This window comes from Molothrus aeneus, chromosome 5, assembly GCF_037042795.1.
Source record: "Molothrus aeneus isolate 106 chromosome 5, BPBGC_Maene_1.0, whole genome shotgun sequence".
Lineage (NCBI taxonomy): Eukaryota > Metazoa > Chordata > Aves > Passeriformes > Icteridae > Molothrus > Molothrus aeneus.
The window spans coordinates 69,011,625-69,038,822 of NC_089650.1; the positions used below are offsets into that span (position 1 = coordinate 69,011,625).

Genomic DNA, 27,198 nt, shown 5'->3' on the forward strand with positions numbered 1-27,198 from the left:
TGTGGTGTGGCAGGATCCGGGGCTGTCACTCTCACACCAATCCCTTCTTTTGGTGTGGCAGGATCCAGGCCTGTCACTGTCACACCAATCCCTTGTTTTGTTTTGGTGTGGCAGGATCCAGGCCTGTCACTGTCACAGCAATCCCTTGTTTTGTTTTGGTGTGGCAGGATCCGGGGCTGTCACTGTCACACCAATCCCTTCTTTGGTGTGGCAGGATCCAGGCCTGTCACTCTCACACCAATCCCTTGTTTTGCTTTGGTGTGGCAGGATCCAGGGCTGTCACTGTCACACCAATCCCTTGTTGTGGTGTGGCAGGATCCGGGGCTGTCACTGTCACACCAATCCCTTGTTTTGGTGTGGCAGGATCCAGGCCTGTCACTGTCACACTAATCCCTTGTTTGTTTTGGTGTGGCAGGATCCAGGCCTGTCACTGTCACACCAATCCCTTCTTTTGGTGTGGCAGGATCCAGGCCTGTCACTGTCACACCAATCCCTTGTTTGTTTTGGTGTGGCAGGATCCGGGGCTGTCACTGTCACACCAATCCCTTGTTTTGGTGTGGCAGGATCCGGGGCTGTCACTCTCACACCAATCCCTTGTTTTGTTTTGGTGTGGCAGGATCCGGGGCTGTCACTCTCACACCAATCCCTTGTTTTCTTTTGGTGTGGCAGGGTCCGGGGCTGTCACTCTCACACCAATCCCTTGTTTTGGTGTGGCAGGATCCGGGGCTGTCACTGTCACACCAATCCCTTCTTTTGGTGTGGCAGGATCCAGGCCTGTCACTGTCACACCAATCCCTTGTTTTGGTGTGGCAGGATCCAGGCCTGTCACTGTCACACCAATCCCTTCTTTTGGTGTGGCAGGATCCAGGCCTGTCACTGTCACACCAATCCCTTGTTTTGGTGTGGCAGGATCCAGGCCTGTCACTGTCACACCAATCCCTTGTTTTGCTTTGGTGTGGCAGGATCCGGGGCTGTCACTGTCACACCAATCCCTTGTTGTGGTGTGGCAGGATCCGGGGCTGTCACTGTCACACCAATCCCTTGTTTTGGTGTGGCAGGATCCAGGCCTGTCACTGTCACACCTATCCCTTGTTTGTTTTGGTGTGGCAGGATCCGGGGCTGTCACTGTCACACCAATCCCTTGTTTTGGTGTGGCAGGATCCAGGCCTGTCACTGTCACACCAATCCCTTGTTTTGCTTTGGTGTGGCAGGATCCGGGGCTGTCACTCTCACACCAATCCCTTCTTTGGTGTGGCAGGATCCAGGCCTGTCACTCTCACACCAATCCCTTCTTTTGTTTTGGTGTGGCAGGATCCAGGCCTGTCACTCTCACACCAATCCCTTGTTTGTTTTGGTGTGGCAGGATCCAGGCCTGTCACTGTCACACCAATCCCTTCTTTTGGTGTGGCAGGATCCAGGCCTGTCACTGTCACACCAATCCCTTCTTTTGGTGTGGCAGGATCCGGGGCTGTCACTGTCACACCAATCCCTTGTTTTGTTTTGGTGTGGCAGGATCCGCTGGTGTCCCACACTTCCCACCATGTCTCGGCCTGGACCGAGGTGGCAGGAGAAGGACAGAGCCTGGAGCTGGAGACTCCAGAGGTGATGCTGTCTGGAGGAATCCCTGAGGTGAAAATAAACAGCAGGAAAGATGAAATTGGGGGTTTTACTTTGTCCAGTTTGGGGCTCTTCCAATCAGGAAGGACATGGAGAGCATTCAGGGAAGGGAACGGAGCTGGGAAGGGTCTGGAGAGCCAGGAGAGGCTGAGGGAGCTGGGAAGGGTCAGGAGAACCAGGAGGGGCTGAGGGAGCTGGGAAGGGTCTGGAGGGGCTGAGGGAGCTGGGAAGGGTCTGGAGAGCCAGGAGGGGCTGAGGGAGCTGGGAAGGGTCTGGAGAGCCAGGAGGGGCTGAGGGAGCTGGGAAGGGTCTGGAGAACCAGGAGGGGCTGAGGGAACTGGGAAGGGTCTGGAGTGCCAGGAGGGGCTGAGGGAGCTGGGCAGGGGCTGAGCCTGGAGCAAAGGAGGCTCAGGAGCAGAGGGAACGGCCTCAGGCTGGGCCAGGGCAGGCTCAGGGGGGAATCAGCAGGAATTTTTCCATGGAAAGGGGCTCAGGCCTTGGCACTGCCCAGGGAGGTTTGGAGTCACCATCCCTGGAGGTGTCCAAGGAATTCCTGGAGGTGGCACTCAGAGCTCTGGGTTGGGGACAAGGAGGGCTCAGTCACAGCTCAGACTCCATGGTCCAGGAATTCTTTTCCATCCTGGGATTCTCTGGAGTGTCTCCTGCCCTGGCAGGGATGGATCCAATCCCGTTGTCAGGATGGATTGGGATTGTCCCTGCTGGGACTGCCAGAGCTCCAGGAGCGTTTGGAGAACACTCCCAGGGACAGGGTGGGATTGTTGGGATGTCCTGGGACTGGGTGATCCCTGTGGGTCACTTCCCACTCAGGACATTCCATGATTCTGTGACTCCAGAGCCCTCATTTGGAGTAACCAGACAAATTCCAGCCATCCCAATTAACAGCTCCTATTTGTGGGAATCAGGAATTTATCCACAATTTTAAGGCTTCTCTCCATGCTGGGCTTCCTGTGGGAGGCATCTCCTGGGGTTTTATCTCCCTCTGTGGCTGGATCAAGATGATCCAATTGCTCAGAGACCTGGACAAGGTGGGACAGGACATTCCCCCTCAGCCCCAGGTTCCTCCCATGTCCTCAGGTTCTTCCCAGGTTTTTCCAAGCTGGTTCAGGACATTTTAGGAGCTTGAGAGGGGTGGTTTGCTCCAAGAGACACAACCCTGGAGCCAGCAAAAGTTGGGATTTGGGATACAGAGACCCCAAAACTGCCTCTGTTGAGCTTGGGGAGCCCAACCCAAACCAGAAAAAAAGGATTTGGGACCATCAGAGCATCCCTCAGTCCCTCAGGGAAGGAATTCCCTCAGGGAATCCTGCCTTTTCCATTGGCACTGATTGGATGGGTGCAAAGGAGTTAAAATTCCCAGAGCCTGACTGGGCAGATCACTGCAATTCTGAGTTTTGCCCCTGTTTTATTGCAATGGAAAATGAAATTAGAGAAAGGATTTCTGCATGGATCAGTGTCAGGGCCTGGGAAAGGGCCCTGCTGTCCATTTTTTTCCAGTTTTTCCAGTAATTAATGGAATTTTGTGAGTGTTTATCCATCCCTCTCTGCAGAGCTTGGCTGTGCCCCCACCACATCCAGGAGATCTGCAGGAAAACCATTCCCTGGATATCCTGCAGCCCTTGGAGGAGAGGCTGGAAGGACAAGCCCAGCAGGACACCAGCCAGGTACGATTTTCCAAGGATTTCAGAGGGACTGGGATGCAAATCTTAATCCTGGGGGAGGCTTCTCCATATCCCTGGAGAACACCAGAACTCCTGGAATGGGCAGGGAAAAAAAAATCCCTTTGGCAGCGACAAAAATCCCTTGGGAAATGTTTTGTTGGTTAATTCCACAGTTTTGGGGGGAAAACCAGGATAATCCCATTTTATCTGATCCCATCCTTGTGTTATTCCAGCTTGGTTGACTGAAAAGTTGATGGTTCCCAAGACTTTTAAAGCAGGGATAATGCAGATTCCAAACAGGGAATTTAAAATATGCCTCCTACAGGACATTCCCTTTTCCGTCCCACTTTCCATGGGTATGGAACTTACTGGATATGGTCTCAGGATATCCCACAGATATTCCAGGATATTCCTGCTGTGCTCTGGAGCATCTGAGTCATTTAAAGAGGAGGATTTTAGGGTCCAGGCAAGAATTTGGGGATTTTCTCTGATCCCTAAAATCCCATTTCCCTCTGTTTTCCTGCCCTCCTGGGCAGAGATTCCTTTCCCAAATCCTGCTCCAAACCCAGCACTCTCCAGTTTGGACATCCCTATGGAATTCTTGGAAATGCCCAGAGGCAGGACAGCACCAGCTTTAAAAAGCAAAGGGGAAAAATCCCTGGGAAATTTCCTTGGAGCTGCAGGAACAGCATCAGCAAGGATATTTTTTATTTTCATATGGCAAGACGGGAGTGACTGCAAGTGGGGAGATGCAGCTCCAGGAAATCCCGCTCTGGTTTATCCACTTTGCCGAGCTCTTCCTTTTGCTCCCGTCCCTTTATCCCTGCCCTGGCTCGGGAAATGAATTCCAGGGATAATCACGGAGCTGGGGTCGCGATGGCTCCAGCGGCCACGAGAGGGCTCCCGGCTCCAACAGAAAATCCTGGAGTGGGAACCGCGGCTCTGGAGACGCCGGGATGTGCCAAGAGCATCCTGGGCTCTGCTTTTCCTCCTGGATGCAGCAATTCCCTCCCCTGGGAATGGTCAGGCTGGAGGAACACAGAGGATGGAGCCCAAATCCATCGGGTTTGGAATGGGTTGGGTGGGAAGGGATTTAAGGATCACCCCATTCCATCCCCCTGCCATGGCAGGGAATCTTCCACCATCCCAGCCCCAGTGTCCAGCCTGGCCTTGGACATTGCAGGGATCAGGGGCAGCCCCAGCTGCTCTGGGAATCCCTTCCCAAAATCCCAGCCCAGTCTCCCTCTCCCAGGGAATTCCCTCCATTCCCAGTTCTCCCAGCCTGGGATTGGATCCATCCCCACCCCGACTCCTCTCTAGGAAGGGATTTTGGGATCCGGGGGCTTCACTGGGAATCTCAGGACTCCAGGAAGGGTCTCCCTTCCCTTTTCCATCCCCAACCTCCATAAAAATCCCTTGGGATGGATTCTGAGTGTCCCAAATCCCAGAATCCCAGAACAGTTTGGGTGAGAAGGGACCTTAATGTCCATCCCATTGCAATCCCACCATCCCAGGCTGCTCCAGTCCTTCCTTGGACACCGCCAGGGATGCAGGGGCAGCCCCAGCTGCTCTGGCAATCCCAGCCCAGCCAGGAATTCCTCATTGCCAAGATCCCATCCCTGGCTGCCCTCTGGCACTGGGAGCCATTCCCTGGGTGCTGTCCCTGCAGGCCTTGGCCCCAGTCCCTCTGCAGCTCTCCTGGAGCCCCTGCAATGTGCTGGAAGCTCTCCCTGGATCCTTCCCTTCTCCAGGGGAACATTCCCAGCTCTCCCAGCCTGGCTCCAGCCCTGGAGCAGCTCCATGGGTTCCTCTGGATTTCCTCCAGCAGCTCCTGATGATCCCCATTCTATCAGGAGCTTTATCAACACAGAACAACTCCCACAAATATTTTAGGATACTCCAAACTCCCTCAGCAGGACAGGATCTGCATCCCAAGGATGTTTTCCTTGCTTGCATTTGGAGTAAAATCCCATTTATCCTCATGAGAAGGGAACAGCAGATTCCAAAGGCAGGGAAGGAGCAGCTCCACATCCTGGAGATGCCAAGGAGGGATGGAGCCAGTTTTCCTGACAGATTTCCCAGTAGCAGCAGCAGGAATCACAAATTTCCACCTGGAAGAGCCCAGGAGCTCCATCCCTGAGGAGCAATTCCTGGCAGGAGTTAACGGGAAGCAAAGGAACCCCTGGGAAGAGCGGGATGAGCTCAAATCCGCGTGTCCAGAGCAGGGCTGGATACTCACCCATGGATGAGCCTCTGCTTTGGGTTTATGGGACCATCCCAAAAAATTCCTGTCCTCCATCCCTGGATTTCAGCTTATTTCTTTCCAGAGTTCATTTGGATAAATCCCCCTCATCTCCATAAGGATAAACCCACAATTGCTTCATTTTCCTCCCTGAAATCCTCTCTTTTTTTTTTTTTCTTTTTTTCCCTTTTCTTTCCTGCAGGAATATTTTTTTTCCTCTCCCTTTTATTTACATTTTCCCTCCTTTTTTTCCCTTCCCTCTTTTCCTTCCTTTCCCCCTCCCCCGCCCCGCCAGCAACAAATCATTCCTCGAGGAAGCAGCAGCCTCCCAGTTTTTCTTGGAAGTGCCTCATTCCTGGAGCAGGAAACTGCCAAAATTACAGAGGAATTACGGAATTAATGGAATCTCATTACCCAGGGAGATTTCCCAGCAAATGGGATCCATTTCAAACCTCAACCAGGTCTTGGCAACCTCTGGAATCTCTGGAATCACCTCCATGAGGATCTGTGGAGCATTTTAGAGCCATTCCCAGGGAAATGAGCAGTGGTGCCATCCCATGGTGCCACCTCTGGGGGATTTTCCCTCCTTTATCCCAAAAAATCCCACCCTGGATGGGTTCTCCCCGTGCTACCCTATCCTTCATCCCTCTTTTATCCCTTTTCCCCTCATCCTCTTCCAGTAAAGAATTCCAGTTTTAATTGGCTCAAAAAATGGGGTTTTTTTCCCCCTTGTGAGCCAGAAATTTGCTGGGTTCATTATCCATGAGGTGGAATTATCCCGTGGGTTTTTTAAAATCCAGGAAAAAAGGATGAACATCCCTGAAAACCTCACCAAGCTGCACTCACCAACATTCCCTGGGAGTTTAGGATTCATTTTCCCTGCTTAAACCATCTAAAAAGCCGTTAAATTATTGGGGGGGGGGGGGAAAGAAAAATAAATATAAAAATTTATAAATTATATATATAATATGTAGTATATAAAAATAAAATTTAAAAAAAAAGTAATATCCCTAAATAACTGCACCAAATCCTGATTTTTCCTTCTCCTTCTTGTGCTCCTGGAAGATCTCAGGACATTTATGGCCAATAAATTCAAATTTCTGCTTTCAGATCCAAATATTCCCCAAATATTTGCCTCAGGAAATAATTGCTGGGAATATTCTTGATAGGAATATTCTCATTTTTCCAATGGATCATTGCCTCCTGTTGCCAGGGAAAAGCAGGAACAATTTAGGAACCAGGTCAGGAATTATTTGCCTTACCTTGTGTGCCTTAAGTATTCCAAATTATCACCGGGGGGCTGATTAACATATGGCCCTTAATTGGCATTAATTGATGGTTTATTCCAATTGGATGCCCCAGGTGCAGTAAACATGGAGTTGCCTGGGAATGGCTGGAGCAGGGAGGGATTTTTAGCTCAATTTTGGAATATTTTAGGTTTTATTGCTTCGAAACGGCCGCGGATTTATGGCCTGGACATAAACTGGAAAACGGAACCATGGAATTCTTAGGGTTGGAAAAGATAATTTTGGTTTTATTGGTGTTAATATTACTATTTTATAATTAGAAATTCACGGAATCATGGAATGGGGTGGGAGAGATCCTAAAGCCCACCCAGTTCCACGGGCAGGGACACCTTCCACTATCCCAGGTTCTCCCAAGCCCCACCCAACCTCACCTTGGACACTTCCAGGGATGGGGAATCCACAATTTCTCCAGGAAACCTTTCCCAGGGCCTCCCCATTCCCTGGGTAAGGAATTTTTTCCTCCCATCCAATCCAGTGCTCCCCTCTGTTGGTTTTTAAACCATTCCCTGTCCATATATCAGGTGCTGTGTTTCCCTTCCCACAGGAAAATGGGAATTCCGACAGCGGCTCCGCGATCCCGAGGCACAGATCCAGGAGATCCCACCCTGTAAGGATCCCATTCCAGAGTCATCCCTGTGATCCAGGAGGAAGCAGTGCCCCTTCCCTGGCGGCTCCACCACCAGCTCATCCCCCTGGTGCTCCAGGAGCTCGGAAATTCCCGTTGGGATCCACGGTGAGCAATGGAAGTGGGCCCTTATTCTCCCACCTGGGTAAAGACGCGATGAATGTGGAAATTTAGGGATAAATATCCATAAATAAAGCAGGAAACAGGTGCTGCAGGAACCATTTTTCACGGACAAACAGATCCTTCTCCGTGAATTTATCCAGGGAAATGAGGGAACAGAATAATCTGGGTTTTGGGGAAAACAGAACAACTGGAATCCCCTTGGAATGTCAAAGGCATTTCCCTGTGAGGGTGGGTGGTGATAAACGTGCCCATTCCTGACACACCTGGACATTCCAGGGATCTTAACACAAGATCCCAGAAATGGGGGGAAAAAAAGTTGATTTTTATAAAAAAATATAGGAGCAAAAATTCCTATTCCCAGGAGGAATGGATGGGAAATTCAGGATGATTTTCCTGTGAATGGATTTCTTTGAAAGCAGGGAGTGACCCTCACCCTGCATTCCCAAGAGGAATGAGCTGAGCTCATCCACACCTTCTCCAGAAATTCCAGGGCTGAAGTGGGACACCTGTGCCACTGCCAAAAGCCTGGAATTGCTCAGGAATTGCTCAGGAATTCCTTGGTCCTGGCAGCTCCCAGATGTCCCATCCAGACTGGAGCAGATGAGGAGCCTGGAGCCACCCCAAATCCAGCCAGGAACCCTCCAAGGGATCCTGGTGATCCCTGGAAACCCCCAGCTTCCCTCTGGGATTTCCCACCTCCTTCCTCACATCCCGTTCCTCAGAGGCGTCTTTTCCATGGCTCAAGGAAAAGTTTTTCCAGCTGCTCTCACAATTCCCTCTCCTCTTTTTGAATCCAAGGCATATCCAGGCCCTCATCATCCAAGGAGAATTAAGGTACGGAATTCCTCCTGTCCTGCTCTTATCCCAGGGAGGAGGCAGCTGCTCCTTTCTCCCATCTTATCCCACTCTACCCCACGGATCCTATCCCATCCCATCCCATGGATCCAATGGACCCCATGGATCCCATCCCATCCCATGGATCCAATGGACCCCATGGATCCCATCCCATCTCATGAATCCCATGGATCCAATCCCATGAATCCTATCCCGTTCCATCCCATCTTGTGGATCCCATGATCCCATCCCATGCATCCCATCCCATGGATCCCACCCCATCCCATCCCATGGATCTCATTCCATCCCATGGATCCCATCCCATCCCACTGATCCCATTCCATTGATCCCATCCCACAGATCCCATCCCATCCCATGGATCCCATGGATCCCATTCCATCCCATGGATCCCATTCCATCCCATGGATCCCATCCCATCCCATGGATCCCATCCCACGGATCCCATCCCATCCCAGTGCCTTTTTCCTTGCAGAAGGAGGGAAGTGGCCCAGCAGATCCCTCCTCCCCTGGCCCAAAGGTCAGTGCTTTTATCCCACATTTTAATGTGCATTCCCAGGATAATGATCCGTTTTCCCAGAGCTGCCTCACTTTGGAAACTGAGGAATCACAGGGAAAAAAATCAGGAAAATTGAGGTGAAATCACCAGTTCTGCCATCGGTGATGAGCAGGAATTCCAGGGTGGAATCTTTCACAGCTGATCCAAACATGGGATTTGTGTTTTGGGAATTCTCAATCAGTTTGGGATTCCTCCTGTCTCCTTCAAAATCATGGAATTCTTTAACATCCTTTAGTATCCTCGGATAGGGAAACCCTGGATTTTTCCTTTGCTCCAGGATTTGTGCTTTTCCCTCTGCATTCCCACTGCAAAGGAGAATTCCCAATCCGTTGTGGGAATGTGGGTGGTGGAATTCAGGGATTCCTCCATGGATATTTGCCAAGAACTGCAGCAGGAATAGGGGCAGCACCCACTTGCTGCAAAGAGGGAAGGGAAAATTCCTTGGAATAATGAATTTTTGGGATTGACTATTTTGGGGATTGGTTGTTTTCCAGGGAGACGTGGGAGCTCCTGGATCCCGTGGAGACAAAGGAGAAAAGGTAGGGATGGGGTTTTCCTGATCTTTCAAACCAGAATTCCCTGTGTTGAGAGGGTCTGGAAAGGGAAAGGCGGTTGGGAATACGCTCACGGAGAGGACAATCAGTGGAAACTGGGATTGGTCCATTCCCACCTTTATCCCCAAATCTTCCTGGTTTGGTTTTGTTTGTTTTTTTTTTTTCCAAATTCCAGCAGTTTCCCACATATCTGCCACGCTCAGGAGGAAATCCAAAATTTGAGAGTTGGATTTAGTGATTTTTGAGGAATTTTCCCACCTAAATGATGGAATTATTCTATCCTACAATTCCAAAAATTCAAGTGGTGCAAAGAGGGAAGGGAAATTCCAAGGAATAATGAATTTTTGGGATTGATTTTTTTTTGGGGATTTGTTGTTTTCCAGGGAGAAATGGGAGCTCCTGGAGCCCGTGGAGACAAAGGAGAAAAGGTAGGGATGGGGTTTTCCAGCCTGATCCTTTGAAATTCCAGCAGTTTCCCACACATATGGCACGTCCAGGAGGAAATACAAAAGTTCAAAGTTGGATTTAGTGATTTTTGAGGAATTTTCCAGCCTAAATGATGGAATTATTGCATTTTATGACGCCGAAAATTCAAGGGGGGGTCCCCAACGTTCGTTTTTTGCTGGATAAGAGAACTAAAAGATGGAATGGACAAGGAAATTCCAGCCCTGGCATGAGGGCAGGGATGGAAAAAAATGCCACAAAAAACCCCCTCATTTCAGGGACACTTTGGGCAGTGAAAATTTATAGGGAGCAGGTGGCAGATCCAGGGGGACGGGACACGGAATTCCAGGAGAAAGGGAGGTTTGGCGAAAGGCAGAATCCCATGGGGAATTTTGGATGGAACCCTGGGAGAAAAGGAGGGAAGAGGAAGGGCTGGAAAGGGAATTTTGTCTTGCAGGGACAGCCTGGGGATGGGGGAGCACCTGGAGAGAAGGGGAGTGCTGGAATTGGCTCCAAAGTTTATTTGGGAATCTCCTCCGAGAGCAGCCTGGGTGGGGCTGGATCCAATCCCAGCCCTGGGATATCAATGAATTAAATCCAAGGAATTAAAGAGCTGCTGTCCAGCAGGACTAATGATGGCAAACCAAAAATATTGACATAAAAAAATAATTATTTGTTGTTTTTATTTATTTATTTATTTATTTATTTATTTTAATAGTTATTTGTTTGATATTTAATTATTTATTATTTAATTACTAATTATTTATGATTTCTGATTAAACTCTTTTTGTCTAATTATTTATTATTAATAAATAATTAGATAAAAAAGATCTTCATCAGAATTATTTATCATGGAGAAGCTGAAACTCCCAGGACAGGACAGAACAGTGCATGATACCGAAGTAATTAAATTAATTTAAATTAATTATTTTGGTGTTTGAAAAATAATTAATTTGTTTTAAAGCAATAATTTTTAAAGCAATTAATTATGCTTTTATAATAATTATTTATATAATTATTTTATATAATATTTATTATTTTATAATAATTATTTACATAATTTTTTTAAAGCGATTATCTTAAAATTAGCCAAAAACCCCAATAACTGAAGTGGAGATTGATGTCACTCATCCAGACACAACCTGAGTGGGTGTTTGATCACCCCTCTCATCCCATCACTGAATTCCTCGGAATTAGGGCATTTTCCCACCTTTTTCCCACTTTCCAGGCAGAGAATCCCTGGAAATCTCCTGCTCAGGGGTGACAATTCCATGACCTCGGAATCCTCTCTTTATTCCCAGGGAACCAAAGGAGACCGAGGGGAAGAAGGTCAGAAGGTAAAGGACAAAGCTGGTGCCAGCCAGGGGGGACTTTTCCTCCTTTTCCCACATCCCACATTCCCAGCTCGGGATCAGCGTCCAGGTCACCTCCTCAGGTGTGGCTGGGGACCAGGAGGAGACTCCAGGAGGATGACATGGATAGAACACCTTGAGAATGAGTCATGAAGTCCAGGGAATGAGTCTGACCCAGAATCCTGGGATACCATTCCTGGGAATATTCCAGGAGGATTGCACGGACAGGACACCTTGGGAATGAGCCATGACAGGGAATCTGTTTGACCCAGAATCTGTTTGACCCTGGGAATGGCATCCCAGAGTTCTGGGATACCATTCCAGGAATATTTCAGGAGGATCACATGGACAGGACACCTTGGGAATGAGCCATGAATGCCAGGGAATGAGTCTGACCCAGAATCCTGGGATAACGTTCCCAGGAATATTCCAGGAGAATCACAGGGACAGGACACCTTGGGAATAATGCCAAGGAATCAGTCTGACCCAGAATCCTGGGATCCCATTCCCAGGAACATTCCAGCTCCCTCTTTTCCAGAGCTGATTCCCAGCAGCTCTGTCTCATCCAGAGGAGAGATGAAGGCTCTGCAGGAGCCCTCGGAATGGGATCAGCTCCGTGGGATTTCAGCTGGATCTCCACGGAGCAGCACGAACCACACTCTCCCTGTGCTGGGTTTACACTGGAAGGAGAATTCCTGATTTTTCCTGACTTTCCTTTCACAGGGAGAGCCTGGAATTGGGTTCAGAGGTCCCATTGGCCAGGCTGGAGCACCTGGATTTAAGGTAAGGTTGAATCTCGCTTGGAATTTTTGTTTTTCCTGGGTTTTTCCTCTTTGCCATCCTGGTTTTCTACTGCTGGGTGTGGAGCACGGAAGTGGCTGCAAAGAGCAAGCACCAAAATCATCCTGGAAAGGCAGGAGAAGGATTTGGGATAGAGGGAATGCGCTGTGTCCTCCAAAGGGCCATTCCAGAGGGAGATCCTGAGGATAAAAATGGAATCATGGAAGGGTTGGGGCTGACCTCTCTCTAATCAGCACGGACATCTCAGGCTGGGCAAAAAATCCAGGGAATTGTGGGCTCGACAGGAATGAGCTGCTGGGATCCCTGGGATGTTTGAATTCACCACAGGCCAGGAGCCAAAGGCTCTATCCTTATTTAGCCACGGAAAAGCCCTTTTGTCACCAAAACTTGGGAAGAAAAGACATCCCAAAGTTTGGTCACAATTCCACCAGCCCTTGGATCCCTTCATGGATCAGGACTGGAATGTCCCAAATTCCATGTGCTGATCGTGGGAATTCAAGGAGACATCCCAGATTTTCCCCAGGAGCTCCAGCAAATCCCACCCAATATCCCAATTCCCTGTGATTCCCTCTCCAGGGCGAGCCAGGGGCCCCGGGACCTCCAGGAGCTCAGGGCATCCAAGGAATCCGTGGCAACGCCGGCACTCCCGGATCCCAGGGGGACAGAGGGGCTCCAGGTCTGCCCGGAATTCCTGGACAGAAGGTGAGGAGACACCATGGGCTGTGTTTGTCACCTCAAGGTGACCGCAGTGAGCAAACTGTCCAGGCCAGGTGGCCCCTGTGGGCCAAACCCCCACAATTCCAGGTTTTCCTGAGCCTGGAGGCTGTCAGGGAAGTGGGAACAAATCCCAGTTAGGATAGGAAAGGTACTGGGAATGATTAGAGCGATGGGAAGATCCTCAGGTTCCAAAAGAAAACAGTGGAGCTCCCAGGAAATTGTTCTTCCTGGGAATTCAATGGCGGGACTGGGAAGGAGCGGCCACGGGGATGGCAGCTGGAATTTTGGGGTCATTAATCCCTGGGAACAGAGGGAGGAATCCCAGAATCCCAGGATCACTGAGGTTGGGAAAGCCCTCCAAGATCAAGGAGTCCAAGCTGTGCCAAATCCCCAGTGAGTGCCACATCCAGGAATTCCTTGGACATCTCCAGGGATGGGGACTCCAGACCTCCCTGGGCAGCCCCTGCCAAGGCCTGAGCCCCCTTTCTGTGAGGAAATTCCTGCCATGAGGAAATTCCTGCCAGTGCAGGGAACCCTCGCGTCACCAGCTCCTGCTTTCGTCTGGATCAGGGAAATTGGGGCCTTTCCCATCCATGTGTTCTCCTCTTAAAGGGTTTTGTTTTCCAGGGGGAACGTGGGAGGAGAGGCCGGAGTGGATCTCCTGGGCCCATGGGACCACCGGGATCCCCAGGAAAAGAGGTGGCTTTGTACATATTCCCTCTGCCTTTCGGGAGGGAGGGATGGATGAGGGATCTGGGCTGGATGGGCTTCTATCCTCTGGGAATGTTGGGCTAGGAGAGCACTGAGCACTTCCAAAGCAAATCCTCCCTTTTATTTCGTTCTCCTTCTCCCGCAGGGAATGCCTGGGACACCTGGACCCAAAGGCAACAAGGTCAGTGCCACCCTCCTGGGAAAGCCATGAGCAGAAATCCTGGGATGGGAATGGGACAAATCCCTGCCTTCTCCTGGCTCCTCACCCCTGACCCCATCCTACTTCATCCCATTCCACCCTCACTCCCTTCCTCCCATGGTGGCTGCAGCATCCTCCAGAGAGAACAGCAGAAAATCCATGGATTTGGGTCTCCTGAGTCTTCCTGGGACTTCAATCCTGGCCAAACTAATCAGGAATTGTGTGGTGGGGTTTCCCTGCTCCCGGTGACACCTCCGGAATTCTCTGTTTTCCAGGGAGAAGCTGGCGTTGGAGCCGCTGGCCCGAGAGGTCCCCGTGGATTCCCTGGCCCTCGGGTAAATAAATAAATATTCCATAAATATTCCATAAATATTCCAGGCTTGGATTCCTGCAGACTCCAGCCCCTTTGGAGGCAGCTTCATCCATTACCTCCCTCCTGCCCATCCCAGAAATTCCTGAAGGGTTTCAGGCAGCAAAATTCACTTTTCATTCCTATCCCTGAATTCCTATCCCGATTCCCTATCCCTGAGAAGTTTTGGTCTTGTTCCAGCAAAGACAAAGTCGGAATTGGAGGCCGTGTTTAAATTTGCTGCTCCTGTGGCTGTCCCACAAAAAAATCGGGATTTTATGGCCCAATCCATCAGGACAAACTCCCCACCTGCTTTGGGATGAGACCCAGAGGCAAAACACTCCCTGAAAATGTCAACAGCTCTGGGTAAACCTCGCTGGAGCTTCATTATCCAAAGGAAATGATGGAAAAATGTTTCTGCTCTTCCGACTCCAGCATAAATCTAAATCCCAGGATCTCAGGTTGTGTTGGCTTCATATGGGAGACCTGAATTTGGCCTCAGTTATTTGGAATTTGGGCAATTCCTGAGGCTTAAAGGCAGCGCCTGTAGGGTCAGCTCCTGTAGGTGCACATGGACCCAGTGCAGCTCCTCCATCCCAATCCATAGGAACACCCAGCACCTCATCCTGATGGAGGCATGAGGAGGTTGGACAGGTCCTCTGGAGACAGGGAATTCTGCCTGCCCCATTCCTAGTGGGATGGTTTGTGGGTCTGGGATTCCCTGTGTGCCTCACTCCCCGTTTCTGTCCCTGCCCCTCTACGTCCCCCAGGGTGACGAGGGCATCGTGGGAATGCGGGGTCCCCCTGGAATGATGGTGAGTGCTCCGATATTCCCGGAAAACCATGGATCCACAGCTGGCAGAGTCCCCAGGAGCCATGAGAGAAATAAAATGGCATTCTTCCAGTGGGAAATAGAGATTTGGGAACCCGAATTCCAGTGGGATGGGGGAGCGGGAATCCTGTGAATTCCTTACTGTCCTTGTCCGTTTGGGTGGCTCATCCCAAGGTTTGGAAGCCCTCCTGGAATATCAATCCCTGCCTGCTGTTGTCAGGTCTGGGGGAATTTCAGGAATTTCAGAGCAGGAATTTCAGGCTCTTGTTCCTCTGGAGGGGGCTGAGTAGAGGGAGACACAAATGGCAGCTGGAATTTGGATAAACTCATTATTATTTATTAATTATTATTTATTAATTATTATTTATTAGGCTGTTGTTTTTCATGGAATGAAAAAGGAAGGGGATTTTTTTTACAAGGACACGGAGCAATAGGAAATGAGGGAATGGATTTAAACTGAAATAGGCCAGGGATAAATGGGATATTGGGAAGAAATTCTTCCCTGTGGGGCTGGGGAGGCCCTGGCAGAGAATTCCCAGAAAAATTGTGGCTGCCCCATCCCTGGAAGTGTCCAAGGCCAAATTGGACGAGGCTTGGAGCACCCTGGGATAATGGAAGGTGTCCCTGCAGATGGAAATTCCCATCTTCCTGCATATTCCCGCGAAATTAGCAAACAGGAGTGACCACGATGGCTTTTCCCCTCCCCAAATTTGCCTCCCATCCCGTCTTGGCCTCCATGGATTCTGGAGATCCCCATCAAGGATCCACCTCCACCTTGGAGGAACCTCTTGGAGCAGCCCGGCTTTTCCTTGATGCTGAGGGTCCCAAAAATCCCAGAGGGATTCTCAAAATGAGGGAATTTGGCTGAATTTATCCACCTGCCAGGAGAATCCTGGTGGTGCACAGAGGACTAAAGTAGGAGCTCCTGTGCTGGTACTTCCAGCAGATTTTCCATGCTGGAGCCCACCCCTGGAAGCAGCTCTGCCTTTGGATGGAGGCTGCTCTTTCCCAACTTCCCAATTTCCTCCTGTTTTTGTGGATCCTCACATGTTTTTTATGTGTTTTTCCAGGGTCCAAAAGGCTTCCCAGGCGTGAAAGGCCAAAGAGTAAGAGCTGATCTTATCTACAACTTTTATCTTATCTGCAATTCTTATCTACATCTTTTATCTTCTCCACACGGCGTCCTGATGTTGTAGGGAGCCGCTGCCCTTTTGAACCAGTGGGAATAATCCTAGGATCTCCTAGGAATGGGCTGGGAGAGTCCCTGGGTCAAGCTTTGGGAATCATCCCAGGATCACCTGGGAATGGCCTGAGAGAGCCCCTGGATCAGGCTTTGGGAATTATCCCAGGATCTCCTGGGAATAAACTGGGAGAGCCCCTGGATCAAGCTTTGGGAATCATTCCAGATCTCCTGGGAATGGGCTGGGAAAGCCCCTGGATCAGGCTTTGGGAATTATCCCAGGATCTCTTGGGAATAGGCTGGGAGAGCCCCTGGATCTCCTGGGAAAGGGCTGGGAGAGCCCCTGGATCAAGCTTTGGGAATCATCCCAGGATCTCCTGGGAATGGGCTGGGAGAGCCCCTGGATCAGCCTCATGTGCTCTGCACTCCAGCTCCTATTCCATACAGAATCTATGAAAAGGTTTGAGGGAGAAATTTGGGAAATCCTTCGTTTTCAGGATGCCATCCCACCTCTGCAGGATGGAGGTGCTGAATCCCATTGGGATGGGAATTCCAGCAGCAATCCCACATTGTGCTGAGCATGGAGTCAGGAAAACCCCACCTCAGTCCCTGGGGTTTTATTCATTGTCTAATCCATAAATTTGGGGTTTCCACAACATTTCATGGCGAGCTGAGCATTTTCCAGAGTGTCCAGAGGATCTGACTTCCAGCTCCAGGGGATTTTAGTGGGCTTGGAGTGGGAATCAATGGCCTGAGCAGCACAGGAGGGAATAAAAAGGGAATAATTCACCTTTTTTTTGTTTCTTTTCCTGGTTTTAGGGTGATCGGGGACTTCTGGGACCAAAGGGAGAACGAGTAAGGACATTCCAGATTTTGGGGGGTTTTCCTTTCCCTGTGTGGCTCCCAGAAAAGCCTGGATCCATCCTCTCCTTGCTGTGCCTATGAAATTGAGAGGAGGCAACACCTGGATTCTCCCCTTCCTTTGTGGGGGTCTCCACCACTTTAAATCAAATTTTTTTTTATTCCATCCTCGCACTGGAAACATCTCTGGGAGCTGAGTTTGTGGGATGGATTTGATGGGATCCTATAAAGCACAACAACAACCAAAAAAAAAAAAATAGAATAAAAAGGAAACTAATTTTGGGAACGATTTGCTGGGGCACAAAAATCCTGAATTAAGAGAGGAAGAAAATTCCCCCTGGTTTTTGGAATGAGCAGCTGACCCCAAAGCCAACCTTAATTTCCAGCAGCCCGAGCTGGCTCCTGACAGGTAATGGGAAAATAACTCCTCAAGTGCTCCTGGAAAAATGCTCAGAAACCGCTGAACTCGTGCCCGGTGTTTTGTTAAGTCCCTTCCTGGCCGGAATGGCTGGTTGGAAAATGAGGTTTTGGAAGAGCTCCGTGATGATGCCGCCTTTGAGTCACGCAATATTCCGTGATTAAGGCCCATTTGTCTCTGAGGAAGCTCCTCTGGAAAGGATCTCGCCCCGGAGACCAATCAATTCTTAATTTGCTCCGTGAGGAGGCCTCGGAATTCTTCCCAGGCCGAAGGAATGCGGGATGAGTTTTCCGAAGGATGCCTCTGTAAAAGATGAGGTGGACTCGGAGATAAAACGGGAGCCGGATGGGAAAATTGGTTTGGGTTTGTTCCACCTGATTCCAGCTTAATTTTCCATCCCATTCTCCCTGGATCAGTGTAGGCATAACTCCATGGATTCCCAGGGTTGGATTAAACTGCAGGATTTTTAGTCTTCCTTCTATTCCCAAAATTTGTTGAGCCCCATCCTGGCTCTGTTAGAGAGCTGGGAAGCAGGAATGTGTATGAAACCAGAATTCAGGCAGGGTCCTCTGGTGAGGGTTGGGCAGAGTCCAAAAAATGTCGGATTTTTGGGAATATTGATGGATGTGGAGTTGGTAAAAGCCCAGCAAGGCAGAATCACCCAGATCAGGAATATTTGCACTGAAGGGAGGTGAGTGAAGGGAATTTTTTTCCGAAGGGAACCCAGCTGCCCACCTTTGGAGACACAACCATCCCTCCTCCAGAGCAGAGACATTCCTTGGAAAAACAGAATTCCACTCCCTGAGGAGCTCAGCGCGGATGTGTCCATGGGGGTTCCTGTGTCCCTGTGGCTCCCAGGGTGACACTTTGGGGGTGTCACCCCCCAAAACCTCCCTCTGAGGGGTGACCTCAGTGCCATTCCTGAGCTCCGGCTGCATCCATAATCCAGGGCACCATGGACAGCTCCATTCCCTGCTGGCGGCTGCTTCCCACAGCTGGGAAGAGCTGGGAATCCCAACCCCCCGAGTGACAAAGCCACAGGTGACTGGGATCAGGGAATGATCCCTTTGTCCCTTTCCACTGGGGTAACACCAGTGGGCTCCAGCGTTTTTAGGGACAGGAGGTCACTGGGAAACCTCAGGGTCTGGGTTTTTCCAGGCATATTCATGACCCAGCTTTTAATGAAGGGTGATTAACCCTAACAATTAACGTCATCATTAATCAGTGCATTCCCAGTGGGATCCTCTGAGTGACAAAGCCATGTGTCAGTCATGGAATCTGTCCCAGCACTGGGATCAGGGAATGATCCCTTTGTCCCTTTCCACTGGGATAACACCAGAGGGCTCCAGCATTTTTAGGGACAGGAGGTCACTGGGAAACCTCAGGGTTTGGGGTTTTCTGAGCATGTTCATGACCCAGCTTTTAATTAAAGGTGATTAACCCTAACAATTAACGTCATTGTTAATCACTGCATTCCCAGTGGGATCCATGAGCTCCTGGTGGATCCCTTTCCCTGTCTCTCCTTTCTCCAGGGTGAATCCATGACAATTTTTGGACCCCAGGGCTACAAAGGCACCAAAGGAGATCCCGTAAGTTTGGCTTTCCAAGCTGTCCCTTTCCTGCTCGGGATCAGTGCAGGGAAGCAGCACTTGGATCCAGCTGGATCCTTCCAGGAGAGGTGGAATAATTTAAATCCACCAATTCCTGGTTTTCCTTTCAGGGTGAGCAGGGACTGCCAGGTTTTGATGGAGACAAAGGCGAGAAGGGAGAGGACGGACCCATAGGAGAAAAGGTGGGAACTTCCCAAAGCCTGTGAGGAAGGGACTGAGGGTGGTGGAAGGAACTCCCGGAAAAATTATGTGTGCCCCTGGATCCCTGGAACAGAATTCCCAGAAAAATTGTGGCTACCCCATCCCTGGAAGTGTCCTAGGCCAGGCTGGATGAGACTTGGCGCAACCTGGATCATGGAGGGAGTTCCGTGGCTGGGATTGGAACTGGGTGATCTTTAAAGTCACTTCCATCCCAAGCCATCCCGGAATTCTCTGGTCTCTGCTGGAAAACACGGCCACACCCAGTTCTGGCACCGACAGGGAGAGGAGAGGGTTGGCCAGGGGCTTGGGGACCCCAAACAGATCCCATTTCTCAGGTGTCCCATGGGAAGAGCGACCACTCCATTCCCACATCCCCCTCTCCCTCCAGGAGCCGCCCCTGCTCCCGGAGCCTCTGGAATGCCCTTGGAAAGGCTTGGATGGCTCCCGTGTCCCTGTTGTGTCCCCTGGGTGGTGGCATGGCTCCTCCCTCTCCCTCTGCTCCCCAGGAGCTCATCCCAGGTCCCAACCCAGCCCCTTGGGTTCGTTTTCCTGGGACGAATCATGGAATTCTCCCACTCCCAGCTGAGTCACAGCTCCCGTCTCCGTGTCCTACTCATCCCAATTTCCATCTCGCGGAAATGGCTTTGGCTTCTCTAGCCTGACCCAGGACTGAATAAATTCCAGTTCCCGCAGCAGCAGTGACACATCCAGCTCCTGTTATTTCCCATGGGAAGCTGCATCCCGGTGTAGCCCAGGTGGGAATTGCCTGATCCAAGGTGGGCACGTCCCTTGGGAAGAGGCAGATCCTGCCCTTTTCTGATCCCGCTGCTCAGGTCCCCAAAGTGAAGGAAACACTTGGAGACTCTCCCATGTTTTTTAAAGTCGGATAAAATCCCATGTATTTCATTTGTCCGGTTGGACTCTGATGAAAAATCCCCCATAAAAATAGATCCATAAAAAATAACCCATTAAAATACTCCAGAAAAAGTAATCCATGAAAAATAATCCATGAGATAACCCACAAACGTCTCCTCTGGGATGAATATCTGGATGGCTTTGGAGAGTGGAATCTCCAGCCCCAGTGAGCCCAGCAGGGCCTTCTCCTGGATTTTTGGCAGAGATAGAGCTCATCCCGAGGATCCAAACCCCCTTCCTGCCTGTTTTCCTTCAATCCCCACCACTGGGCAAGGAATCTTCTCCAGAGCAATTCCCAGAGGTTCCTGCCGGGTCCTGGCACTGGAGGCTTTCCTCCCGACCCCTGGGATGGAATTTTGATATGGAAATGGTGCTTTTGGTCATCTTGGTTATCTCCATGGGTTTTTTCCATGGATAAGTTGCAGAGAGCAGGTGCTCACAATGTGTTTAACAGGGATTTTAACATTCTAGGGAACCAAAGGAGAAGCTGGATCCAAGGGAATGATGGGACTTTTTGGGAGCAGAGGACCCGTGGGACAGAAGGTGAGCTCCAAACTTGAGGCATCTCCTGCCAGGACTGAGGTGGAAAAATCTCATCCCGGTTTTCCCAGGGGATATAATCCCTCATTCCCTCCTCAAAATTGCTGATTGGAGTGATTGAAGCTCTGGAAAAGCAGGAGCAGCTGCATTTTCCAGGAAAATCCTGAAGATTTTAAAGGAGCACAGAGCTCTGGAAGCTTTTCCAGGCTGGAATGGTCAGTAAGGAGTTGCTGGAATGTCAGTATTCCAGCAGGGAGGTGAGAGATGTTCTCCAAGCTCCATTTAGAGCTGGTGGAATCAATTCTTTTCCAGCTGGGATATTTGGGATATCCCACTGCCCTTCCAGCTGCTACTGTAAGGAGCTCCTCAAAGCTCTCCTTGTCCCTTTTCCAGAATTCCTACAGCATTCCCTGTTTCCAGAGGGATCTCGGCTCTTCCCCAGGGTAACTCATCCCTGCTTTCCTTGCAGGGGGAGCCAGGAGAACCGAGCTCGCCGGGATCTTCCGTGAGTCAGAAAAGTTCCCCTGCCTTTCCAAACCCTGGGTGTGGAGAAGGGCCCTGGTCCTCTCCCAGGGCCGGGAATTTGGGAAAGGGTGGGAAGAGGCCATGGGAACTCAGAGCTGCTCCCCCAAAGTCCGTGTTCCAGGAGGTTTTGCTGGAAAACCAGCCTGGATATCAGGGATCACAGCCACAGGTTTGGGGTTATGGCTTGTGGAAGAAATTCCTCTCTGTAAGGTTCAGGATGCCCTGGCACAGAATTCCCATAAAAATTATGGATGTCCCATCCCTGGAAGTGTCCAAGGCCGGGTTGGACAGGGTTTGGAGCAACCTGGGATAGTGGGAGGTGTCCCTGCCCTTGGGATGGGCTTTGAGGTGCTTTCCCACCCAAACCATTCCGTGATTCCATGATTCTGCATTAAGGAGCGCAATGAAAAATACATTTACTTAATGGTTTTGATGCCTTTGGTGTATTCAGCCCAAGTGGAAAAGTCTCCAAGCTCCAAAGACTCTCAGAATCATGGAATCATGGAACATTTGGAGTTGGGAAGGACCCACCAGGATCACTGAGTCCAGCTCTTAAATTAAGGGCCCAAACTCCAAATTTCCAAGGTTGTTCCCAAGAAATAAATCCCCACTGATTCCTGGTCACAGCCACGGAATTACTGACAGGCCTGGAATCCCGAGTGGGAATTGCTCCCTGAGGAAAAGGCCCTCATCCAATTAGTAATTGTATTAATTATTATTGTTATTCATAATTATTATCAACCTTCTGAGCACTTGGCCAAAGCCTCGAGGCCGGAATGTGCTGCAAGACCTGGGATCAGCGCTGCTAGGTGTGGGATTGAGGATATTTATGGAATTGTTTTGTAGGGAACACCTGACTCCATGGGGTGAATCCATCCAGGAATGGAGCAAAAGTTGCTGAGTGCAAAGGGGTCCCAGCATCCTGGTTTTCCCTGGATTTTGGGGATAATAATTCCCACAGAGTGGTGTCCTGCCATCCACCATCTGAGCAAAGCAAAGGAATTTTCCTTTTGGAAATATCCTGGGATGCTAAGATGGGATTTGATCCCTCACCACATTCCCAAAATTGCAAAAGCCAGATCCGAGCTGGGACGCTGCTGGAGGATCCATGATAAATTCTGGAATTCATCCACCTGGGGCCACCTCTGCCAGGTTCACTTCCCACTGGTTTTATTGGAAGATTTAGGGAATTCGCACCCATCATTCCCATCCATTCAGGCACCTTAGGGAGGATCCTGATGGGAATTAAGCTCCCACTTCACTTCCTAAGTGCTCCCACTTTGATTATTCCTTCCCTGAGTTATTCCTGAGCTGTCCCTCATTCCCAAATCCTCTTTTCCCGAGGACAGAACTCCCATCCTGCCTGGATCCAACACCAAATCTTCCAGGCAGAGCCTCGTGCTCCTCATTTTCCTTCATTTCCCTCTAATCCCGTCTTTTATTCCCACAAATTGCCCACAATTGCTGCTCCTGCTGAATTCCCTGGCCGCGATTTCGGCGCCCTCATCCATTTACTCTCCCGATTTTTCTGATCCATGGAAGTTCCCAACAGAGCTGACAGCATCTGTGTCTTCTCCCTGCAATTATTCCTCAGAAAATTTCAATGGATCCCCTTGACTTCCCACACAGGTTCAGTTTTAATATTCCAGGCGCCTCCCCCTCCTTCCCCCTCTTTTATAAAAGCTCTGCTCCCTTTTTATTTTGCTGTTCCTGCCTCACTTCCCTCTTTTATGTTCCAATTGCTGCCTTTTATTCCCATTAACTCGTCATTTGGATCATGGACTCAGGCTTCCAGCTCCTCTTCTTTATTCCCTGTGATTGTGCATTAAAATAACCACGGGTTAACCCGTTATTCTCCCCAAAACTCTGGGTTTTGATGCGCTTTTCCCTCGTTTCTTCCTCCCTGTTTTGGTTTTCCAGGGATTCTGAATCCCTGGAAAAGTTCAGCAGGAGTGGGAATGGTTTATAAGCAGGAATTCGAGTTTGTGGTGGATATTAAATCTCCCAGGAAAACTGGGATCACCCAGAATCCTAAAATGCTGAAGGTTGGATCATTCCCTTCCAGATCCTCTCATTCCAAACCCCCAGCCAAGGGGAGTTTTCCACCAAACCAGGCAATTCCCACCCCAAACACCAAATTTTTGGAGGGGGGAAAGTTGCTCAAAACTGCAGCAAATAAACCCAACCAAAACCCAGCAGGGAAGGGCTAAAGCCACGGCTGGAGCTCCAGGGTGGAGATTCCATTCCCATCATCCCATCAAATACTGAGGAGCGGGAGCCCGGGAGGTGGAAAGCCTTTTAGGAGAAGTTTGGGAATTCATCCTCCTTTTGATGTGTGCCTTCAAAGGGCTCCATCCTTTCGGGGGAGCATCCCGATGGATTCCTGCGCATCCCTGCTCATTCCCAGCTCCTCCCTGGCTCCTCCCTGCCTCCAGCCCGCAGGAATTCTTGCCCCGGAGCCAGGGAGGATCCAAGGTTCCTCTGCCTGCGTCACAGGGTTGGTGACTCAGCCTCTCTGCATGGACCCGCAGCGTTGGCAGCGCAGTTCCAGCAAGGTCTGAATCCCAAATCCAAAGAGCCGGGGTCTGTTTCCAGTATTCCCGCAGTAATTGCCTTTAAATTGCCATTTAAATTTTAATTTGCTCCCATTTATTGTCCGGCCTTGACTTCCCTGGCACGACACCGGGATGGAAATCTGAGGGAACAAATTTCCATTTGGCTTCTTTTCATTTTCTTCTTTTTTTTTTTCTTTTCTCCCCCCTTTTATTTTCTCTTTAAATTTCTCCAATCCCATCTTTTCCCTGCCCTAGGAAAGCATCACCTCCATGACCTTCTTCCCTTTCAGGCCACGTTCAATCCCAATTTTACGCTTTCCAATCCATATTCCAAAATCTCTCCAGCAGGAAACCACTTAGGGAGAGATAAAACCCGGGTCTAAATCTTATTTGTGTCGCCTGGCCTAGGTAGGCCAGGCTTAGACCCAGCCTTCCAGCACATCCTTATGATTTTAAACATTCCAATCCACATTCCAAAATCTCTCCAGCCTGGGATAAGCAGGAAACCACTTATAGAGAGGTAAAACCTGGGTCTAAATCTCATTTATGTTGCCTGGACTAAGTAGGCCAGACTCAGACCCAATTTCCAGCACGTCCTTATGATTTTAAATATTCCAATCCATATTCCAAAATCTCTCCAGCCCGGGAAAAGCAACAAACCAATTATAGAGAGATAAAACCCAGGTCTAAATCTTATTTATGTTGCCTGGACTAAGTAGGCCAGACTCAGACCCAGCTTTCCTTCAGCATATCCTTAAGTGAGTGTAACTTTTCCTAAAACCAGCTGGGATTCTTCCAGGACAAGAAGGATCTCATGGAAAGCAGGAAGATGAGTTGGACAGGAAAATGTGGAAAACCTGGCACTGGAGATATTTGGGATAATTAAGAGAAATATTAAAGCTTAAATTAAATTTAAATTGAATTAAATTAGGAGAACTCTAATTAATGTCAGGTTTTTTAGTGCACAAAAAGAAGCTTTTTGAGCCATTCCTGGTCTGATCCCAGCTCCCAGCTCCTTCAAAACTGCAGGCACTTGAAGGTATCCTGGATTTGTGGGATTTAACCACCACACAAATGGTTTATTACCCTCCAATCTGCCCCAGCAAACAGAAATATTCCCATTTTCCCAGGGTTTTATGGTTTATTTACATCCCCAGATGGAATTTCCTATTGATTGTGTCAACAAATTGTTACCAATAAAGAGATATCCATGCCTGGAATATGGAGGAACATGGATTTCCCCTGATCCAGGGAGTCCCTGGCACACAAATCTGATTTTTGTTTTTTAATCTTAATGAATTTGTTTCCTTCCAACAACCACAGCAAACAAATTCCAAGCAGAGAATTCCACTTGTTCAGCTCCTGATTTGCTCAAGCAGGCAATTCATTCTCCCCTGAGAGGGGCTCAAGTGGAGATAAATCAAATTTTTCCTTCACATCCAGGTGCTGGAAAATGCCATCAAAAATGGCCAGGATGGATGAGGAGACTGCAGCAAACTTGGGAAAAAAATTTAAAAATTAAAAAACAAAAAAATTTAAAATTTAAAAATTAAAAAACAAAAAAGAGGATTTTTAGCAGGTTTATTTGCTACCACAACAATGGGAGACTCCATGAAATGAGGTCCCAGTGCCGGATGTGGCTCCAAAAGCCAAAAAATTCCACAACGGGATAAAAATCCTGCAGCCCCCTTAAATCATCCCTTAAATCCCTGTTCCCATTCCCACTCCATCCAAATCTCCCTGCCTGGAATGACCCTTTTGCTGCCACAATTCCCCCAGCTGGAATTACAAATTCATCCCCTCCCGGGTTTCATTTTCCAGGGATTTACAATCCATGGGATTGGGGTGAGGAGTGGGAGATAAATCCCAGCCTCAGCTCTTGGGGCTGTTCCTGGGGGAGCTTCTGCCCTCGGATTGAGGGATCCTACAGTTGGGATTCCATCCTGGACTGTCCTCATCCCTCTTCCCTGAAAAAACACGGGCTCTGGAATGAATTTTTCCCAACTTTCTGGCAGGGTGCAGCAGGACTGGATGGGAAAAACGGGATTAAGGGAGCCAAAGGGGACAGAGGCCTTCAGGGACAGAAAGGGAAGCCGGTGAGTGGCAGGATTGTTTGGAATGTTTGGATCCCACATTCCTGTCTGTGCTTTCCCGGATCCCACACTCCTTTTGGGCCTTCCCAAATCCCACATTCCTGTCTGCTCCTTCCCAAATCCCACGCTCCTGTCCCCTCCTTCCCAGATCCTACACTCCTTTTGGGCCTTCCCAGATCCCACATTCCTGTCTGTGCTTTCCTGGATCCCACACTCCTTTTGGGCCTTCCTGGACCCCACATTCCTGTCTGCTCCTTCCCAAATCCTACATTCCTGCCCCCTCCTTCCCAGATCCCACACTCCTTTTGTGCCTTCCCAAATCCCACATTCCTTTTGGACCTTCCCAGATCCCACACTCCTGTCTGTGCTTTCCCAAATCCCATATTCCTGTCTGTGCTTTCCTGGATCCCACATTCCTTTTGGGCCTTCCTGGACCCCACATTCCTGTCTGCTCCTTCCTTCCCAGATCCCACACTCCTTTTGTGCCTTCCCAAATCCCACATTCCTGTCCCCTCCTTCCCAAATCCTACATTCCTGTCCCCTCCTTCCTAGATTCCACACTCCTTTTGGGCCTTCCCAGATCCCACATTCCTTTTGGACCTTCCCAGATCCCACATTCCTTTTGGACCTTCCCAGATCCCACATTCCTGTCTGTGCTTTCCTAAATCCCACATTTCTTTCTGCTCCTTCCCAAATCCCACACTCCTGTCTGTGCCATCCTGGATCCCACATTCCTTTTCCTTCCCACCCCCTAAAGGCCTCAGGGTCTTTCCCAAATCCTGGAAAAGTCCCCAATGCACATCCTGGCCTGGTTTTTAGGACTTGTCCTCCTCCAGTTCCCAGCATGTCCATATCCCAAAATTTCTTACTTATCCCATGTTTCCCAGCCTGAGTTTTCCTCTGTTTCTTACCAATGCCCAAATTTCAATTCCCTTCACATCCCAAGTCCCTCCCTGCATGATGGAGAGCAGGAAACCAAGGAATCCTTCACTAAATCCCTCATGGATTTCCTGGGATCAGCTCTCTCACCACAGGGAGGCTTCCAAAAAACTTCCAGCACATGCTTGGGATTTTGACCCATTATTCCTGAAAATTCACCTCCTTTGTCCTCTTTTCCCATGTAGGGAGGGAAAGGTGACCCTGGGACCACTGGTGACACCGGGCAGAAAGGGACAAAGGTAGGACATGGATGAGATCCTGGGAAATCCCACTCCTTGGACAGATGCCCAAAATCCCTGGGAACGTGGTGGAACAGCTGTGGTTGGCACTGCATGGATCTGGGGTTGGAGAAAGGTTCTCCAGAGCTCCTTCCAACCTCAACCACTCCATGATCCTGG

The 27,198-nt window shown here is 49.6% G+C and overlaps 1 protein-coding gene across 1 annotated transcript in view; it reads left to right on the plus strand.

Annotated features, from left to right (window-relative positions):
• The window catches only part of LOC136557330 (collagen alpha-1(VII) chain-like), a 95,873-nt gene that overhangs the window by 52,774 nt on the left and 15,901 nt on the right, over positions 1–27,198 (plus strand). The window contains exons 49-70 of the mRNA XM_066551065.1: positions 1,513–1,629; positions 3,186–3,299; positions 7,390–7,578; positions 8,392–8,427; positions 8,921–8,965; positions 9,499–9,543; positions 9,942–9,986; positions 11,304–11,339; positions 12,078–12,137; positions 12,732–12,857; positions 13,500–13,571; positions 13,729–13,764; positions 14,058–14,117; positions 14,902–14,946; positions 16,034–16,069; positions 16,963–16,998; positions 18,955–19,011; positions 19,143–19,214; positions 20,620–20,691; positions 21,158–21,193; positions 25,784–25,864; positions 26,986–27,039. Coding sequence (XP_066407162.1) covers positions 1,513–1,629; positions 3,186–3,299; positions 7,390–7,578; positions 8,392–8,427; positions 8,921–8,965; positions 9,499–9,543; positions 9,942–9,986; positions 11,304–11,339; positions 12,078–12,137; positions 12,732–12,857; positions 13,500–13,571; positions 13,729–13,764; positions 14,058–14,117; positions 14,902–14,946; positions 16,034–16,069; positions 16,963–16,998; positions 18,955–19,011; positions 19,143–19,214; positions 20,620–20,691; positions 21,158–21,193; positions 25,784–25,864; positions 26,986–27,039 — 1,470 coding nt within the window. The remainder of the gene's footprint in view (positions 1–1,512; positions 1,630–3,185; positions 3,300–7,389; positions 7,579–8,391; positions 8,428–8,920; positions 8,966–9,498; positions 9,544–9,941; positions 9,987–11,303; positions 11,340–12,077; positions 12,138–12,731; positions 12,858–13,499; positions 13,572–13,728; positions 13,765–14,057; positions 14,118–14,901; positions 14,947–16,033; positions 16,070–16,962; positions 16,999–18,954; positions 19,012–19,142; positions 19,215–20,619; positions 20,692–21,157; positions 21,194–25,783; positions 25,865–26,985; positions 27,040–27,198) is intronic.